Here is a 20262-nt window from a genome sequence, read left to right as displayed (position 1 = left end):
AGCTGTCACCTGTCTCCATTACGTGGGTGCTACTGCTGTAATTGCCTAACACCCATCCAGCACCTGGTGAGCCTTGCTAGAAAATCCTTAGAGAGCAGCAAGGCGTTAATTACTATTGCTATTATTCTAATCTCACTGATGGGATTTGTGATCTCCTCCCTCACTGGAGGAGCCTCTGTTGCTCAGAGCAGGGCTGGACAGGAGGATCAAGAGGGAAGTCCTGTCCCTACAGACTCCGCATCACAGCCCGGGCAGAGCGGGGACTGCAGCCTGTTTTCTGTCACCCACAGGCTCTGGGGACAGGAGGACTGTCCCCTGCTCTGAGACCCCGGCAAGGCCTTGCCTGAGACAAGGGCCATGTTAAAATTAAGGGCTGGACTCTTATAGGTATTTCGCATTTCTCCTTTGCTCCCACAGTGCTGACAGAGGCAGAGATGACCTCCAGCAGGGGCCTTATCCAGGGGCAGAAGGCAGCAGTGGTGTGTCTGAGACCACCCCAGCTGGAGGAGTGATCCCTGCACCTCTCAGCAGTCCCCCATGAGGAGTAATTTAACCAGCCCAGATGTCCCCCTTCTGGCTGCTAAAAGCTGTGGGATGCACCCTGCCCCTGATACCAGGGACAGAGCCAACAATAAAAAAACACCCAGAAATCCCCTAACCCTCTCCGCAGGCCAGGAGGAAGTGCTTGGAGAGGGGGGTGGGCACCGGGGTCATGTCAGCTTCCCACACCGAGAGCTTTTGGGGTGGGGACACCCCACAGCCCCCTCGCAGGGATGGCTGCTGATGTCCCTCAGAGCAGCCCCACGGACCAGGGAGCCCCCCAGACCCAGGCAGACAGGAGTGGCCTCAGACACACTGCTGCCAGAGGGCACCATCAGCTGCTGAATGTTTTTTAGCATGAAGCAATGCTCTCTGAACAAGTTTTGCTCTCTGACTGCATTGGGGTGGATGCCAGGTGGGGAGCAGGAGGGCATGGGCATCCCCCCCCCCTCACCTTGCTGCTCCTGCCCCTGCTCCTCTCCCCCTGACCACAGCAGGGCTGTTCCTCGCAGGATATTTCCCTTCCGTCAGTCATCATTGATCTGTGTTTCCATGAGCTCAAAGGGCACTGCTCTGATGCCAGTGGCACCGTCAGGAGCAGGTGAGTCACCTCTGACAAACCTGCCCCAGCCTGAGCATCACCAAGCACGTGCCCCCGGGGCCTGTCCCAGCCGCCCCTCCCAGCACCACTCCACCTTGCCACAGCCATGACAAAGGACATCCCCTGCCAACCCACAGCACTGCCAGACCAGCTGGTGGCTCGGTCCCACCGGTGAGGAGGTGAGGTCCCACCTCAACAAGCCAAGGAAGTCCTCAGCCCACCTTCACCGAGTGAGCAGGCTGCACAGATGTTTCTGCAGCCAGCAGGTTCACGGCCCTTTTGTTGGGCTGTGGGAGGACATCAGAGCCCCCGCCCTTGGGGCATAAGCAGAGCACAGAACAGCTTGTGACAGCTCTAGGGACACTGCTCCTGCCAGAAGCCTCAAGGAACCAGCTCCTTGAGCAGCCAGCTCGCCTACACAGGTCCCATAGAAAGGCAGCTTGGAACAGGCCAGCAGTGATCCCTGCGCAGGGCCTGGTGGCCTGTCCCTTCCCCAGAAGGTTGGGAAGGGGACACGCTGGGCACCACAGGGCTTGTGTGACAAGTCATGGCACCCTTGGCTGAGGGCAGGGAGGGAAGGACATGGTATGACTGGGTAAGAGCAGCCAGGAAACAGCGTGGCCTGGGGGGTTGTGGACAAGGTAAAGCACTCCAAGCACGACGTGGGTCCATGTCCTTGATTAAGTCCTCCTCCAACCCAGTGTGCGTTGACATTTCAGCCACCGGTGCAGCCAAACCAGCACACACACACCCTGCTGCAGGGGGGAAATCAAGGCCAACAAGAACATTGAATTCAGTGCATCACAGTGCCCAGGCCTAGAACAGCACCCCCAGTCACTTTATTCAGGTTTGAACCCTGCCTCCAGCAGCCACCTGCCTGTCTGCAGGTCACTACAGCTCCACCTGTCCCCCTTCTCCTTGGCAAACATTAAAATCCTACCACTTGCCTTCCTTGCTGCAACCCCCGCACCTGCACAAACTGCATAAATGAAATGGTCTTAAAAAAAAAGAAACAAAATTATGTCATTTGCATCTCATTGTCCCCTACAGATGTGTTCCTGCTCACAGCATCCCATTACCAGCCTTGCATCTCTGCAGGAAATGAGGACTGAAAATGAAATTGCACTCTGGCCCCAGCCTGCCACTGCCTGTCTCCATGCATGGGGAGAGGACTTGTGTGGTGGGGTCACACCGTGGTGTCCCCAGCTCCTCACATGGGCACTGGTGTGAGGTGTCACCATGGGGAGCTGACCCCGTGCTGCAGCTGGGGCTGTCAGCATCACACCCCAGCCCCACAGGGATGGCCACTGCACTGGCCCCAAGCCCACGTCCTCCCACCCAAGTGCAGCAAGGGGAAGTTCAGGGTTCCCGTTCCTCTCTCCTAAGTTCAGCAGACACCACAGCCACATCCATAGTGGCCTTCAGCCAGACCCTTGGGTGCAGGGTTCCCACAGCAAGCAGAGCCTGAGAAAGCAGCAGCAGTGTCCCAGCTCGAGCTCTCTTGCACAGCACAGTGCTCCCCACACCCACCAGGTGCCCAGCTGGGGGTGCCACCACCCTCCAGGGACCTCCCCGTGGAGAGGCATCAGGGAGCACTGCAAGGAGCATCATGGAGGGGATCCTCCTACCCCACCCCAGGGGGCACCACCCAGGGGCACCCATTCCCCACCTTTTCCAGCACTGTATTTCCTCCTACAGCCCCTTGCAGAGCCCCTCATTCCTCCACCCTCCCAAGATCCATCAGGGACACCAGAACCACAGGGCAGGGGCTCCCAGCCATGGTCCAATGCCTCTGCCCCCAGGTGTGGCAGACCCAGAGATGCTGGAAACATCCAACTGAGAGCCCAGCCCATCAGTAAATTCCCCACAACACCACAAATCCAAACTGAAGCCAATCTGCAGCCCAAGCTCAAAGGCACAGCCCAGAGACCTTCCAACAAGCCTAGGGATGAGGCAGGCCCAAGGTCAACCTGGGAACCCAACCTGCTGGTCAGGAGCTGGATCACCAAGGTTTGATCTGAAGATCAGCACACCCCCAGGCAGCTCAGACAAGGATCAATGCCTCCTGGCTGAGCTTAAATGGAGCCCCTGTGGGTGGGGGTCCCAGCTGAGGTTGGTTGGGGCTGCCAAAGCCCATTAGTGCCCTTGTGCATCTCCTGCCTCCACCCAGAACCCCTGCAGTCCCCAGCCTGCAGCTCGCAGGGGGCTTTTGGCAGCTCACCTGGCCCCACAGACCCACCACAAGCACCGGGTGTCCAGGAGTGCTGGGGGATGAGCTGCTGGACAGAAGCTCTGCAGAGAAGGACCTGGGGAGCCAGCAGTGTGCCCTAGTGGCCAAGAAGGCCAAGGGCATCCTGGCGTGCATTAAAAGGAGCGTGGCCAGCAGGTCAAGGGAGGTGATCCTCCCCCTCTACTCTGCCCTGGTCAGGCCTCACCTGGAGTACTGTGTCCAGTTCTGGGCTCCCCGGTACAAAAAAAGACAAAGAAAAAAGACAGGGATATCCCGGAAGGAGTCCAGCAGAAGGCCACAAAGATGATACAGGGCCTGGAGCATCTTCCCTATGAGGAAAGGCTGAGAGACCTGGGGTTGTTCAGCCTGGAGAAAAAGAGACTGAGAGGGGATCTTACTAATGTTCACAAATATCTTAAGTGTGGCAGATGGAGGGATGTGGCCAACCCCTTTTCAGTGGTCTGTGGGAACAGGACAAGGGGTAATTACCACAAAACGGAGCCCAGGAAGTTCTGCACCAACATGCGAAAGAACTTCTTCATGGTGAGGGCAACAGAGCACTGGAACAGGCTGCCCAGGGAGGTTGTGGAGTCTCCTCTGGAGATATTCAAGGCCTGTCTGGATGCCTACCTGAGCAACCTGCTCTAGGGAACCTGCTTTGGCAGGGGGGTGAGACCTGACGATCTCCTGAGGTCCCTTCCAACCCCTACAATTCTGTGATTCTGTGAGCAGCAGCAGTTTGTGGAGGCTGCTCTGTGGACACCCCATGAGCACAGAGCAGACGGGAGGTGCAGTTGTGGCTGATGTGTCTATCGTCCCCACCAGGCTAACCCCCCCTTGTGGGGATCCCATCCCTTTGGGGAACACCCATCTGCTCCCAGTGCCCTGCCAAACAGCTTTCCTGGAAAGCCCAAGTGCCGAATCCTCCCAGCAGTGGGGGCACATCAGGTCTCCAGCAGCCGCCGTCACCCCTTCCCTGCTCGGTTTTTAACAGTGATGGAGCCACACAGGTTGGTCACAGGCTGGACAAACTGTGGGGCTGCATCGCCATCACGGCCAGACACAACCCAGGGTGTCCCCAGGGGACACTTCCCTAAATGAGGCACAGCCTGGGGGCTCTTTGTCCTCATCCCTTCTTTTAGGGACCAAACGGAGCCGAAAGCTGGGTGCAAAGCCAGTCAGGAGGAGCAGGGCTTGCACCAGAACAAGTGTAGGGCTGGGTCCAAACATCCCCAGCCAAGCCCCTGACCAATTCATCTCGTGGTGTGCTGGGTGCTGCTGGGAGCTGTGCATCCCCCTCGGCTTGTGGTTGTGTTTTGGCAGTGGAGAGTTGCTGGTGCTGCTGCCTCCTGCCCAGGCTGAGAGCTTCTGAGATCAGAGATGCTCTTACACGAAACCCAACTATTACCGCTGGCTTTTAAAGGCCAGACTGAAGTTCCGAGGGAATAAAGTTCAATTTTCCGTAGATCTAATTTGAAACCATTTTAATGCCCATTAAGATAGAGAGACTCAAGCGGATTGCGCAGGCTGGAAGACAAGGAGAGGGAAAAAAGTTATTATTGACATTTTGGTTTAGGTCTTTATTCAACCCAGAACTCCCCACTTCTGCCCAGAGGCTTTGAGTAACGCTATTGTTAGCGTCGGAATGGCGATTGTGGTGTCCTTTTTATTACTGGAATAAAAAACAATCCTGGAGGCCTCGCCTGAAATCAGCGTTACTGCATCAGCAGCCATGGAAAGAGCTCCGGGAGCTGCAGGGTCCCCTGGGCAGTGCCTGCTGGGTGCTGGCTGCTGGGGTGACCCCACAGAGCCCCGGGCAGTGCCCTGCTTCTGGGATGCATATGGGATGAGCCCCAAAGGGGGTTGGTTTTGTTTTTGGGGTTTTGTTGTTTGTTGGTTTGTTTGTTTTGAGGGATTGTTTGTTAGGTTTTGGTTTGTTTGGGGGTTGTTTTTGCTTTTTTTTTTTTTTTTTTTTTTTTGGCCACTGGGGTGGAAATGCAGCTTGGGTGGGCTTGGGCTTGCTCCCGGGGCTGCGCTCGCTGCCGTTCGCCCCGGAGCCTGCTGAGGGCAGCAAACCCCCAGGCAGCGCTGCCGCCTGTGCAGGATGCGGCCCGGCCCAGCCCAGCTTTTTGGGGAAAGCCCCGGAGGGTGAAGATCCCCAAATGCAAAGCCGAGCCCCAGGAAGCTCCCGGAATCCCCATCCTGGGTTGGGTTTCGCCTTGGGGTCTCCCATCGCCGCCACCCATCCCTGGTGGGGAGCACTGGGTGGTGCTGGGTGCCTCCCGTCCCGGTCCCCAGGGCTGGATCCGTCCCCAGCGCCTGCTCTGCCAGCTGAGCCCCACAGCCGAGCCCCACAGCTCGCCTCCAACAGCAGCAGCGAGTTGTAACAAAACCTCTTGTACATGTAGGAACATGCTTGTGTCCTCGTTTCCCCTTTGGTGCTGGCCCTGTGGGTGGAAATCCTCCTGCGTTAGGAAAAAAAATAAATAAAAATAAAACATGGTTTCTGACCCATTTTGACCTTGAAAAGGACCGGTGAGATCTGCGTTTTGGCAAAGGAGAGCAAGAAGGCATCGGAGCACACAAGTGGCCAGAGCTGGCCCCAGCTCTGGGAACAGCCCCGGCTGCGGCTTGGGGAGCCCCTGGAGCCCCCCTGAGACCCGCAGCTGAGCCCTGGAACAGGCACAAAGCACCCGGCTGGGACCCACGCAGAGCTGTGCCAGAGGCGCCTGGAAATGCAGATTGCTGCGCTTCCCCACATTCAGCCGTGCAGCACTGTACTTAGAGGCACTGGTACAGCCAGGGAAAGGAACACGAGAGCCTTCCTGCTCCAGATTTAGCTCTTCATTGATTTTCCAGCTGCAGGCAGCAGTCCCAGCGCTCACATCACCCGTTAAAGGCATCACAGAAACGAGAGGAAAACGAGGCAGCATTGTGATTTTGATGAAGACGACTAAAAGCTGTGCCTGGCAATTTCTGGGAGGAAAATTTGATCCTCTTAGTGTGGGGACCAGGCTGCATTTATCGTGAACAGCTCAAAGACACCAAGGGCTCCTGGCTGCCCGCATGTCCGGGTGACAGCAGCACCCCCAGCTCACCCTGGCAGCACCATGACCAGCAGGAGGGACCCGTGGTCCTCGATTTGGGCTCATCCCCACGTAGCTAAAGGCACAACCAGGTTCAAAATCCCCCCACCCGTGCCGGGTGCTGACTCAGCAGCGCACACCCTGTGTAAACGCCCGCCAGCTGCTGCCCCGGCCGCTGTTTGCTCAGGCTGTGCTGCTCTGTTTGCCTTGCGGGGATCACGATGCAGGGAGATGGCCTTTCGGCCGGCAAATGGGGCAGGGCGGCCCCAGCTGGGGGAGATCCTCCCCATTTCAGGGCTAAAACCTGCCCAAGGTGCCTCCAGCATCTCAGCTCCTGCACTCTGCAGCCCCAGAAGCAGCAACTCATCAGCAAGACCCCAATTAAATCCTGCACGGAGCTCTAGGAGCCACAGAAAAAGGCACCCGCCGCAGCGTAACCCAGCTGCCATACAGCCAGGAAAATTATTTATTATCTTTTCCTTGCAACAGAGATATAGGGAAAAAAAGCACCCACCCTCCCCAGGTGCAAACAGCAGCAGCTGCAGCTTCCACGTAGGAATCTATGTACATCACAGTGTAAAGTCCATCAGGAAAAAAAAAAATCCATCCAAGTCTTAAAAAACTCCCCAAGGACTACCTAAAACCAGGAACCAGAAAAAGTGGTTGAGAAAATAGGTTGGGCCCCTCCCTCTCGCTATAAAATATATATAATTTCTAAGGCGACATTTCACAAAACCAGAAGCGAGCTTCCTAAAGAGTCTGAGCTGACAGCCGACGGCACCGCGCGGGCACGGCTCACGTCGGCACCAGAACCTCCTCCCACCCCACGGCCTCAGTGGTCGGCATAGTCCTTGGTCTCCACACCGGTCTCGTTGAGCACCGTGGTCCTCATGATGGCCTCGGTGACTGCGTAGGGGTCGCAGTTGGCCGCCGGCCGCCGGTCCTCGAAGTAGCCGAAGCCGTCCTGGCCCACCTGGCGCGGGATGCGGATGCTGGCGCCTCGGTTGGCCACGCCAGCGGAGAACTCGAAGATGTTGGAGGTCTCGTGGTGGCCGGTGAGCCGCCGGGAGTTGTCCCTGCCGCCCCGCGGGTCGTAGACGCAGATGTGGTAGTCGTGCCGCTTGCTCAGCTTCTCGATGGCCGCTTCGATGTGTCTGTGGGGGACCAGAATGGGGTCAGGTTTGGTGTGGGGACCAGCAGAGCCATGGGGAACTCTCAGGCCACCACTTAAGACAACGTGCTCTTAAAATCAGATGTTCCCCCGGCTCGGCGCGTGGCCCCAACCCTCCCGCCTGCAGCCCAAGGCTCCCCCGGGGACTCACTTGAGGCCCCCGTCCCTCCGCATCTCCTCGGTGCTGTAGTTGGTGTGGCAGCCGGCCCCGTTCCAGTTGCCCGTCATCGGTTTGGGGTCCAGAGTGGCCACCACCCCGAAGTCCTCGCAGACGCGGTGCAGGATGAAGCGAGCCATCCAGAGGTGATCGCCCATCTCGATGCCTTCGCACGGCCCCACTTGAAATTCCCACTGGAAGGGGAGAGCGGATGTGTTGTGGGGGACAGGAGAGATTTGTGCCTCAGCTGTGGGGCAGCCTGTGTCCCTGTCACCCCCCATGAGAGCTGCCAGCATGGGGAGTGGCTGAGCTTTATAATTCACCCATCAGGAATCAGCAATGGGATGGGGAGCATTGAGGACAGTTTTGGCACACCAAAAAAAAAAAAAAAGGGAATAAACTGTTCACAACTAAGGAGAGAAAATTGAAGAGCTTTTCTCAAAATGGAAGTAAATAAGTATCACGCCCTGCTCCAAGGCTGGCGCTCGAGCTGCTGGCATGTAAGATCCTCCTGCAAGCTGGGCACGGGACTAAAGATGTCCCCATGAGTCCTTCCTGGGGACAGGGTTGCGCCACCCTTGGTGACTAAGCTGGGATGACGCATCCGCAGCTGCTGGCATGGCCCGGCCGGAGCGCGGGGTGCTGGGGGCAGCTGAGGAGGACCCTGAAAAGATCAGGGCAAACAGCGGGGTCGTTAAAGGCCCTGCCTCGGCCCCGCTGCTGATAAATCCCCGCTTATCAGCCGGAGAATTAAATCACCGTCAGCCAGTCTGGCCACCTGCATAAAGCAATCAGAGGCTCCCTTGTGTCAGCTCCTAAAAAACTCAAATCCCCTCCAGCCGCTGCCCGAGGCTGTGTCCCACAGGAGGTTCCCAGCGCTCAGGGCAGGGCAGCAGGACACAGACACCCTCAGCTCCACTTGCTGCTCTCACAGCCTGTCCTGGCTCACGCTGACACCGTGCTGGGCACCGCAGGGTGGCCCAGCCCCACTTCCCATCCCTGGGAACCCAACAGCAGAGAAGCCCCGAGGAGAAATGAGGAGCACAAGCCTGGGAGAAGCTGACCTGGATCATGGTCAGCATCCACGAGGCTGCGGGCACCTACCTGGGAGGGCATCACCTCCGCGTTGGTGCCACAAATCTTCACCCCCGCGTACAGACAAGCCTTGTAGTGGGACTCCACAATGTCCCGCCCGTACACCTTATCCGCTCCGACCCCACAGTAATAGGGGCCTGGGAAGGAAACAGAATGCATCACACAATTAAGGCTTTGGGGAGGAATGGCAGTGTGCCCCCGCCACCCCCAGGCACTGGGGCCAGAATCGGCTGCAGAGGATTTATGGGGATCAAATGGGGATCCTTGGCGCATCGGGACACCAACCCCAACGCCGGGGAGCAGTGAGTGACCATCTGTGCAACCTCGGCCTTATCTCTGCAGCTCAACAGGACTTGTAACGCCAACTGGGAGGCAGCCAGGAGATAAGGAGAGCTTGGCTGGGTCTGCCCCAGGGCACCCCACTGACCCTCTGAGCACTTCAAGCTCCGGAGATTGTTCTGCCGGCAGCTGGCATTGTTCGTGCCCAGAGCCGTCAGCTGGCTGTGGTTTCGCAGCGCTCTTCCTCATTCACACAGGTCAGAGGAAGATCTTCTCCCCACCTAGGGGAAGGGAGATGTTGCAAACAGCTCGTCCCTGCGACGCGAAGAAGTCAGGTTGGGAAACCCCTGGCCCTCTCCCAGGAGGTGCTCAGCCTCGTGCTGCAGCACCCGGCCGGTCCCTTCACCAACAGCCGCGGGGAGATTTTTCCAGCCGAGCTCTCCAGCCCTTGACAAACAAGTCGTGCAGCCCAGAGCTGTTTGTGCAGTGGGGTCTGGCAGGAGCAGCGCTGTCGGCCGGCTCACGTGAGCCACGGGGCAGTCGGCAAAACAGCTCCGGCCCTCCTTCTCCTGGCTCCCACAAGGGGAAATGTGCCCGAGTGTTGGGATGGGATGGGATGGGATGGGATGGGATGGGATGGGATGGGATGGGATGCTCGGTGTAGGACAGCATCCCCCGGTGAGCATTTGGGCTGGGGTCTGCAGGAAGGCGCTTACCCTGCGGGCCGGGGAAGCCGTTGTCGGGCCAGCCGTAGGGGTGGCCGTTGATGCCCAGCAGCGTGTACTCCTGCTCCATCCCGAACCAGGGGTGGCTGTCCTTCACCAGGTCCATGACTTTCTTGCAGGTGTGCCTCAGGTTGGTCTCTGTGGGCAGGGAGGTCCCGGTCAGACCCACGCCATGGGCATGCACCCACCACGTTCAGCTCCATCCCACTCGAGCCTCAGCCACCTCCCAGAGCATTTCCCACAGAAGTCCCAGGGAAAGCAGTGAATGAATCCCCTTTCCTGCAGGGCCTTCTGCTCACCAGGTTCCTCCTTGCAGAGCCACTGCATGCCCACAGCATCAAGCCACAGGCCCAGGAGGTTTCATTAAACTGCCCCCAAAACCACTGCCTCCACTCCATGAGCATCCTTCTCCTGCACACATCCTCCTCCCCAGCCCTGTCCCCCGGGCACCGGGCACACCTGGGAGCAGGGACCGACCACCTCCCACCGCTTCTCTGCTGCCATCCCCAGCTTAACCCTCATCTCCTTCCAGCTCCGTGGTTTTGGGAGCAGCTGGGCTGGCTCAGGAGCAGGACACCGTGCCATCCGAGGTCCTTAATGACAACGCAGCCCCGCTCCAGGAGCTGGAGGGCTGGGAGCTGCCCGGCTCCAGCAGCCAGGACTGGCTTTAAGCCTTGCTCTGGCAGAGGCAGTGCTGCCGGGAAGGGATCTCAACCCAAACCCTTCCCCCCAGGCATCCCCTCCTCCATCCTGGGCTTTATCAGATGGACAGACAGACACTGGGACTGCAGACTTCTGCCCTTGGCGATAAGCCCTTGCAGAGGCCCGGAGCCACGCCAGCACTTTCACATTCCTTTCCTGCAGCCATCCACAAGGCAGCCACCAAGCCGAAGCATTACTGGGAGCTGCTATTCCCCTCCCCGAGCGCTTTGAACACCGCTTCTCACCTACAGTTTCCCCTTATTTACAAGCCAGAGCACTGATGCTTCGCACGGCCCCGCAGGGCTGGGCGCGCTCAGGATCAAACCCTGGGCCACCCCGTGCCACCTTTCCGCACGGGAGCGGGGCGGCAGCCGCCTCTCGCTGCGCTGCAACAGGTCCCTGCACGCACCCGCCTCTGCCAGTCCTTGCATTTCGGAGCCTCAGGCCAAGAGCTCAGCGCAGCTTGGTGAGGAGCAGCATCAGTGCCAGCGGTCTCCTCAAACACAGGCACCCCGAGTTATAGCGGGGTGGCTGGGATTAGTTGTTATTAACGACACCGGAGCTCACCTGCAGGTTTCCTGTTGTACTTGAGCACTTCGCACAGCACCAGCTTGTTGGGGTCCAGGCAAAAAGGGTCCCTGAACATGCAGACGGGCACCAGGAACATGTCGCTGTTGGAGCCCTCTGCCTGGGCCGTGCTGGAGCCATCAAAATTCCACTCGGGGACATCTGTGGGGTGGGAGAGGGACAAAGGGAAGAGCGGGGTTGGGAGGAGGCATCTCATGTATGGATCGTGCATGGTGCTGCTGGCTTAGACCCTGCATGGAGCACACAAGAGGGCACCAGGCGCCGTGGCATGACGGCCACTGAGGTTTTCCTGCACAACCCTGAGCACCAGTGCGTTCACCCACCCCGGTGCCATCCAGCAGGGCAGGATCAGCCCCGGAGCTTTTCCTCCCCGCCGGCCACCCTCTGCCAACGCCTGGCACGCAGCATGCTGGATGCCAGCCCGGCTCCACGCCTGTTTGCCCGGTGGCCAGGGGCGAGGATCTCGCGTTCCCCTTCCCACCCAGGACTGACGACAGATGCGAGATTAGGCAAACGGCAGCCTCGCAGCCGGATATTTACACTGCCACTTTGTACAACCCCGTGAGACAGCTGCAGCGGGCATCAGCGGTGCCACGCAACCGAGGAGGGCGAGCACCGACTCCCACCGCCCGAAGCGCCCCAAAACTTGATCCCGGCGATGCTCGGCGCCATCAGGAGGGACCGCGCTGGCGGCGTTACCTTCGATGCTCTTGGGCTCCTTGTCGAGGGTCCTGCTCTTGCAGCGCACCCCCTCGCCGCTGCCGTCGATCCAGACGTAGGTGACCTGCACCTGCCCGCCCTGGGGCAGCCGCATGTACTGCTCCCGGACCAGCTTGTTCAGCCTGGAGCTGTGCGACACCGACATGGCGACAGCCCTGCGGGACAGGAGCGCGCCGTCACCCCTCTGCCCCCTTCCCCACTGTGCCCCCTGCCCCCCTTTTCCCCCCTCTACCCCCTTTGCCCCCTTCCCTGCTCTTACTTTCCAGCCAGCCCCTCTGCCAAAGCGCCCCCCCCGCTGTCTGCCACCCCCAGCCGGTCCCCTCGCTCCCTGTGTCCCTGTCCCTGTCCCTGTCCCCGTCCCCCCCCCCCAAGGGACTCGCCCCCGTGGCCCCGCCGCTCACCGGCCCCGCCGCTGCCCCCGGCCGCGCCCGCTGCGCTTTATAGGCGGGGGGGCGGCGCGGGGGCGGCTCCGCCCGGGGGGGCGGCACCGAACGGGGACACGGCCCCGGCCGGGGGGGGCGGGCAGGGCCCTGGGGTGCTGGGGGGGGGCCGGGCAGATTGGGTAGGGAGTGCTCGGGGGTGCGGGGGATGCTCGGGGGGCGGTGGGCACCGAGGGCAGCTCGGTGCGGGAGCGCTGGGTGAGAAGCTGTGGGGCACAGAAGGGTCCAGGGAGCCCCCGGTTCTGCTCAGCATCACCCCAAAGCAGCCCCTGTGTCTTGGAGCTTTGTCCAAACGCTGCTTGAGCTCCAACAGCTCAGTGCCCACGTCCCTGGGGTGCCTGTCCCAGCCCCCGACCACCTCTGGGTGCAGAGCCTCTCCCTAATCCCGACCCTTTAACCTGCCCTGTCCCAGCTCCATGCTGTCCCCTCGGGTCCTGTCGCTGTCCCCAGGGAGCAGAGCTCAGCGCCTGCCCCTCCGCTCCTCACCCATCTTCCCCTCCAGACTCCTCACCACCTCCCTAGCATTCCCTTGGATGCTCTCTGACGGCTCTAAGTCTTTAAAAACAACGAGTCCTGTTTATTCAGACTCTTATCTGCCACCTCCCTCCTGGCGGTTTGTTTCTGTAGGGTCACCCTGATGGCATTTTGCCCCCCAGCCCCGCTCCAGGGCTGCTCCTCCCCAGCACCCCCAGGACCATGCCCCCCAGGAATCCTGTCCTGCCCCTTGCACGGACAAACTGTTGTGCTAAAACACAATATTTTACAATATCAAGCACCAGAGGGTCATTAAGGACCTTCAGAAGCAAAACCCACCCGCACGCAGCAGTGGTTCTGCTCCGACTCGCAGTCAGCTGCAAGAACCCAGCAAACAGGTGGGAACTGGAGCCGACTGCTTCAATACAGCGGCGATTTCCAGCTATCGAGCTGAAACCAAATCTCAATTAGATTAATTAAACAGGCCGCTGCCTTTTTTCTTTGCCGAAGATACGGTGTTGCAGGGCTCCCAGTTGTCCCAGCAGGCAGAACAAACCGGCCCCAGTGCACCGACGGCATGAGCGCAGCGCAAACAGCCAGCGCTGGCAGCTCACGGGCGTTATCTCAAATCCCGATAGTGTTTTTTGGGGGGAGGAGGGAGAGGATTTCCAATAAAACCCAAAGGTCCCAGCTGCCAGAGCTGCAGGAGAGCACCACAACTCCCCACTCTCCCTTGTTTTTCTATTTTAAAAGAGGAGAAAATACTTTAAAACATGCCCGGGCTCCGAAGCAGCGCGGGGCTTTGCTACCTCAGGCAGACTCATGCTTTCGGCTGTCTGACTCACCCCCAGGAATGTTTTTGTGCAAAACAGTGAAACATCTCCATGCCACCAGGGCAGCTAAAAAGCCCTCTTGCAGCAAACCCTCCCCTGCGCCTCCTGGCCGGGCACCCACCCGCAGCTCTGGTTTTCTTCTGGAGGTGTTTTGCTCCCGCAGGCAGATAAACAACCGGGAAGACACACGAAAGCATCTGCGATTGCACAAGCACCAGGAAATGAGATCGACAGGCAGAGAGGCAAAACCTAATTAGCAATTTTGGTCCCCAGGTTGTGACATCAGTGGCACCTGGACGTCACCCGCCCTGCCATCCGCGGGTGCTGCCCCGAGGGAAGGAGGTCAGCACCCAGGGATGAGCCCGAGGTTACCTGAAGTGGCAGTGGTGGAGGGCACAGGGCTCCCTGGTGTCACCCTCCGTGCCGGGTGTCACGCAGGGACTTTGTGCAGGAGCCCCTCAAAGCATGCAGCTCCGAACCAGCCACCTCCCTCAGCGGGGTGCTTTGGGGACACATCCATAAATCTGGCTGCGAAGCCCAAACGTTTCCTCGTTCCTGGCTGGAAATTGTCACGAACAGGGCGGCAGCCCAGGAGGAAGCGTGTGCCTGGGTGTGCAGCCCAGGCGGGGTCCTGGAGGTGTTCCCGAGGCGGCTGCGTGGCCATGGGTGTGCTGGCCGTGTCACTGTCCCCCTGCCCACGCTGGGCTGCACTGAGGCTCCCATGGGGGATGCAAGGGGCTGGTGCTGCACTTCCATGGCTGAGGGCAAGGAGGGAGAACCCACAGCCCCCATCCCGGGAAAACACCACAAACCTGGCCCCGAGAGCAGCCAGCACTGAGCCCCTCGCGAGTTGCATTGGTCTAACACGGTGCTGATGCTTTCACGTGAGCTGTGCAGTGCCAGGGTGCAGCCAAGATCCATGAGTCCTCACTTTATGCCCAACAAAAGCTCTGGTTTTCCTCCTGAAAGTGCCCAGAAACACTCCAAAATTGTGTACACGGCAGGCTCAAAAATACAGAGAAACGAAACAAAACGCCGACTGCACTGATGTCCAGTAGTAACTGCATGGTTCAGGGAGGAAAACTCATTTTTGGACAGCTGGAAGTGCCGAGCACCAAAATAGTTGCAGGGGGAAGACAGAACAAACACCGGTAATCCCTTCCCTGGTCAAAGCCCAGCCCGGCAGGGCAAACAGGGCGCTCCTACGGCTTGGGGCAGCAGGGACGGCTCCAGCCTGCGAGCGCAGGGTCCCATGCCTGCCCCAAACACCGCCAGCGGGGCAGCTCACCAAATATTTGATGGATACCACAGCGTTGTTTAGCCACAAAAGCCTGCTAGGGATTTTAGCAAGGCATTCCTGCCATACAGCGCTAACACCTGCTTATTGGCATTTTGCTGTCCACCTTGGGATCAAGTCTTATCTCACCATGGTCTAATTCCAGCCCTTTCCATAGCAGAAACTGGACTGTACGCTAAGAGCAACGAGCACAATTCTGACCTGGATCCCTGAGCCTCTTGAACCACCTTTTACCCTCCAGCCGATGAGCTCTGGGCTCCTTGCAAACAGCGGGCTCCTGCCCGCCCGCGCCGTGCCAGGCACAGCAAACAGCAGCCACCGCCAGGCACCGGGGCGAGGGATGCATGAGCCACCCAAGGTCAGCGTGCCGGAGGGATTCAGGCAGGAGCAGGGATGTCCTTGTGTCTGTGAACGGTCACACATTAAATCTCCAGCGGGCTTTGCAGAAGGCTATTTCGGGAGGGTTTTCTCCAGCCGGAGGACTGCAGGAGGAGCAGATCCCCGGTACGGAGGAGCCATCACCTCCCTTGCAGTGGCTGGGAAGCTCAGAGGTGAGCACAGGCTTGGCAGGGGTCTCCCGTGGCTCCATGCTGAGCCCCCTGCCCAGCACCTGGATCAAGCTGCAGCCAGCGACCCCTGGGGACCTCTGGCCAAGGCTGAAACTCCTCCAGGTTTTATCTCCCTGACTTTGAGGCTTTATCAGCCCGAACATTTCCCAGCCTTGCCAAGATACACCAAAGATATTATTAAAGCCTTTGCTTTATTAACAGTAGAAGCCTTAGCAAATTTTCCAGGTTGAAAACCTTCAGGAACACAACACGCTCTACCAAGAATGGTTTAAACAGATACAAGCTGGGGTGACTTTGGGCAAAGGGCCCGTCGCTGCCCACATCTTCCCCAGCCACAAGCAGCAGGACGGGCACCTGGGGCTGGGGGTGCTGCAGCCTTGGGCAGTGGTCAGCCCCCCCGGCGCCCAGACATGCCACAAAGCAGAGCTAGCAGGATGGAGAATTGTGTTTTCATTCAAAATTATCCTCCAGGAATCAGGGTGCTGCTCTGAAATGAGGGGGGTTGCCCTCGGTGCTGCTCATGGATGACACCTCCGAAGCATCGCCTGCAGCCCCAGGCGGGAGCTCTCCCTCTGCCCGCTCCAGGTTTGGCCACTCCAAACAGCACGTGCTGCTCTGTCCCTGCCCAAACTGTTTGACGGGGAGATTAGAGGGAAGGCAAAGAGCAGGGTCGGTGTGGGGGAGCCCGGCACAAACACCATAAAGGGATTAGAGGGCAGGGGGCTGGGGGCGTGCGGGGATTTTCCTGCGCAGCACTCAGGAAGGGGCGGATATCTGCAGGTAAGGGGACAGGAGGGGGATGCTGCGGGATGCTGGAGGTGGGTGTTTGCTCCCCAGCAGGTTTGCAATAACTTCCTGGGGCTGCTGCTGGGACGTGGCAGGATGGGCCAGGTCAGCCCTGAAGGGTTTAGCAGGGGTGAGCCCACTCTGGTGCTGGAGGTGGTGCTAGGGACACGGCAGATCTGGCCGTGCCGTGGAGCTCACCCTGTTTGTGTGCCTGTGCCATGGCACCAGGCACGAGCATCGCTGGGCAATGTCTCCTCGAGGGGGTGAAGCAGCATTTCTGCCTCCGACACACGCTCACTTTTACACTTTTCCTACAAAACATCTGAAGTGACAGTTTGCATTCACAGTTAGAACACATTTAAGCAACACAAATCTCGTTCTGCCTGGATGTTTGCACCCAAACCACTTTCTCTTCATTCAAGCAGCAGTTACACCTTTTCCTATACACAAACGCACACACACACGCACAGATAACTCACAGAAAATTGTCTCACCAGAGCACACCTGGACAACCCGCAGTCCCAACTCAAACGGCACTTCGGTGGCCACCAGCCCTATTCTGGTAGCCCAGCTCCCAGCCTGGGCTCTCCCTGGGTCCATGAGCCTCCTGCTCAGGCTCACCCCAACTCACTCCCACCCTGATGGAAATTGAGACACCCCAAATTGGGATTTTCCCACTTTTCCTCTCATCAAGCCTTGTCTGAACCTAGCAAGGATAGATTTCAACCAGGTCCATGCTGTCCTCCAAGCTCCAAGTGCAGACAAGGGGTGATTTTGGCACGGGGTGAGCCTCTCCACCTCCAGGTACGTGCTTTCTCTGGCACCAGCTGGATGCCAGCACAGCCGAGCCGTGTCCCTTCCCCGTGCATTATCCGGGCTGGCTGGGGCAGCTCCGTGCCCAGCAGGTTTTGGAGGATGCCCTCCAACCACAGGTGGTCAGGAGATAACGCCTTGCAACACTGCCCGATTGCGATGAGCCAGAGATTTGCTCAAGATCGCAGCAAAACCCAGCTGCAGAGGCAGCGATTCATCACCAGCCTCACGTGAGTGAGTCAGCCTCAGTGAGGGCCCCGGCTCCCACTCCTCACACTGGGGGTGGTTTGCAGAAAGCTTCTGTGGATGGTTTTGGGGCTTATTCCCAGCTTTAGGGACACACGGACACTTGTTTCAGTAAGGTTGCTCCCAACAGGACGCAGAGCTTTTATTTTTATTATTATTTTTAAACCATCGGCATTCATTTTTAGCAGAACCAAACCTCAAGGCTCACCAAAACCCCCATAAGAGCAAAGTGCTGTGAGCAGAGCTGCCAAACAAGCACATTAACCCCCTCCATACCACACACAAGTTATGCTCAACAGCAAGCGACGCACCCGAGCAGAAGGGTGAGCAGCCACCGCAGCCTCCTCGCCCAGCTGCCTTCCCAGCCCGTATCCTGTTTGGCAACCCAAATTTACAGCCTCACACAGATGCAAACCTTTTTCACTTCCCTTGCCGCTTGTGCCGAGCCTTTGCTGATGTCAGCCCCTGCAGTCACAGCAGCGTGACTTGGCTTGCCAGGGCTTGGAGGGGGGGGACTTCAAGATTAAACAGGAGCAGACATTTCGGTGCTGTTTTTGGTGGCGGCGGCATTGACCCCCAAATGGTGCTTTTCTCTGCAGAAGTAACGTTCTCTCTTTTATCTCATGATTTCAGGAGCTGGATTTTTTTTTTTTCCTTAAAGTTAATTAAGCGATTTAAAGGTGATTCTTGCAGCTTGTAGGATTTGGCCTTAGATACACTGAACCTTGAGTAGGTGCCCTGTAGTGCTCTGAGGCCATTAGTGCAGCAGGGGAGAAATTTCTTTGGCAAAAGCTTTGTTTTGTTTCTCCTTACCACTAAAGGCCACCTCACTGCAGTCCTTTGCATAAACACGTTGATTTTGGCAAAAGTTGGCTTTGAATTAGCCCGGAGCAAAGCAGCCTGGTGTGCATGAGTGCTTTGGGCTTGTGGGCGTTGAACCTGCCCAGGCTGCAGCTCGCTTCTTGTGGGGTGCCCGCCCTGCCCAATTTAAAACAAACATGCCAACCCTACAGACTCCCTTGTTCTGGGGGAAAAGGCTCACTAAGAACTTCATTTTGGCCTGGTTCAACCCATTTTGCAAGCAGTTGCAAAAAAGAAAGAAAGGAGTTTCTGTTGTTCCCTAGCAAAGCGTCTCCATCCGCACTGGCTTTATTCCCACCAGGAGATGCCAACAGTGCAAGTTTGCTTTGCTGCATTAGCAGCACCTGGCCCGGAGCTTCCTGCCCCTTTGGGTGCCTGTCCTACACCTTCAGCCCAAACCTGATCACTCTTGAGCCCAAAGCAGAGCTTATTCCATCACCCAAGCCTTGGGAGCATCACCCAGCATCACCCCAGGGCACGCTGGTGGTGCAGCCATCAGTTGCTGCCTGCCCCTTGGGACTTCTGCTGCTGGAGCACACGACACAAGTTACGGTGCCCGTGCACGTACCCTAACGTGGGTGATTAGCAGCACCTTGCATTTCCAGCTGCACGGGGGCAGAGCAGGCAGCATCGCTGCTCCCTCTCCTCATGTGGTGCCTGCAAGGCCCCTGCATTGCCTCCTGCCCGGCCGTAGCGGGGCTCTGCAGTGAATCACTCCTCGATTCCACCTCCAGCTGCTGGCTCAGTAATTGCTCCTGGCTCACGAGCACCAAAGACAAACGGTCCGGGACCGGCCAGGCTCCGTAACGGGCTGCGTGCCTCCGAGCCTAATTACCAGTGTCATTTTGTGCTGTGCACGCATTCAAGCTGCTGCCTTCTCGTGCTGGGTCTAAAGCTACAAGGCCACAAGGATCAGGATAAGTCACCAAGAAACTTCAAACCCTCCAGGTCCTTCTCTGCCCCTTGCAGCCTGACCCCACCACTGCTCCCTGCCCCCTCTGCTAATGACCCCATGGAGCAGCCCCTGGGGAGCTCAGCCATGCTGCTGCACCAGGAGCTCCTTCCACATCCTCCCTGCCCCAGACCTGGGGGCATCGTGAGTTATCTTCAAGGGCTTTGGCCTCATCCTGCCTCAAACACATCCATCCCCTTTCCAGCTCCCCTGCCATCTCTGCATCACCTGTGAAGGAGCAGAACAGGGCAGGACACCAGAGGTACTGCCAGCTGAGCCCCTACCAGCACCCCCACAACCCTCCCCACATCACCACCTCTACACTAAGCCAAACTAATGCCACATGCAGCCCTTACCAAGCTGAGCCCAGGGCTGGCACCATGACAGCTGAGTCCTGCAGCCCTTCATAGCCCCAGGCACCATCAGGATCCCTGCTCCCTCTCCCCAGCTTTGTGCCCTGGGGCAGCACCTCCCACCCCCAGCTGTGGGACATGATCACCCTCATCCCACACCTGTCCCAGCTGCCTGAGGTTTGCTGCAGCCCTCAGGAATGGGGAATGTCGAGGAAGGATGCTGGGTGACTGGGACGTGATGATCTGGGGGGCTAAAACAGTTGGGACTTTTGGAAGCTCCACTGTTGATTCTGCAACCGGCATGGTCATCTCTGGAAGGAACAAAGGATGGGTGGATGGATGGAGCTCTGGATGGATGGATGGAAGGAAGGAATGAAGGATAGATGGGGCTGCGTGTGGGGGTTTGTGGCCCCAAACTCAAAATTTATGCCTTGTTGCTGGGGTGTTCCCACATCCTTTTTTCGTCCTCCTGTGTAAACCCTGGGGATTCAGCTCTTTGCTTCAACCCACCCCCTCCCAGCTGTCCACCCCCAGGACAGGTGATGACCCTCAGCAGTGAGGCAGGGAAGCCGAGGCACAGCACACCAGGGCCTCACAGCCGGCTAGAGGAGGAGCATGGTTCTTTGTTATTTTCTCCTTGAAAATAGGAGCATGCCTCCAGGCTTGCACACCAATATTCTCCTTCCTCTGCTTTCCTTTCCTGCTGCCCTGAGCTGTATTTTCTCAGCTGTGTGGGTGCAGGAG

The 20262-nt window shown here is 58.4% G+C and overlaps 1 protein-coding gene across 2 annotated transcripts; it reads right to left on the bottom strand.

Moving 5' to 3' along the window:
• Window positions 1–6886: 6886 nt before the first annotated feature.
• On the bottom strand, window positions 6887–19599 carry LOC137842547 (glutamine synthetase). 2 transcript variants are annotated; one of them, XM_068656718.1, is made up of 7 exons: window positions 19522–19599; window positions 11874–12049; window positions 11154–11315; window positions 9876–10022; window positions 8890–9017; window positions 7780–7979; window positions 6887–7611 (listed from the first exon to the last, which is right to left on the bottom strand). In XM_068656718.1, the coding sequence occupies exons 1-7, from the start codon at window positions 19545–19547 to the stop codon at window positions 7290–7292; spliced, it is 1161 nt and encodes a 386-aa protein (XP_068512819.1). In that variant the 5' UTR covers window positions 19548–19599; the 3' UTR covers window positions 6887–7289. The 2 variants fall into 2 exon arrangements, with proteins under 2 accessions (XP_068512819.1, XP_068512820.1); XM_068656719.1 differs by lacking the exon at window positions 19522–19599 and adding an exon at window positions 12296–12342.
• Window positions 19600–20262: the final 663 nt, after the last annotated feature.

Source organism: Anas acuta, chromosome 20 (assembly GCF_963932015.1).
Source record: "Anas acuta chromosome 20, bAnaAcu1.1, whole genome shotgun sequence".
NCBI lineage: Eukaryota > Metazoa > Chordata > Aves > Anseriformes > Anatidae > Anas > Anas acuta.
This window is presented reverse-complemented; position numbering and strand designations above follow the sequence as displayed.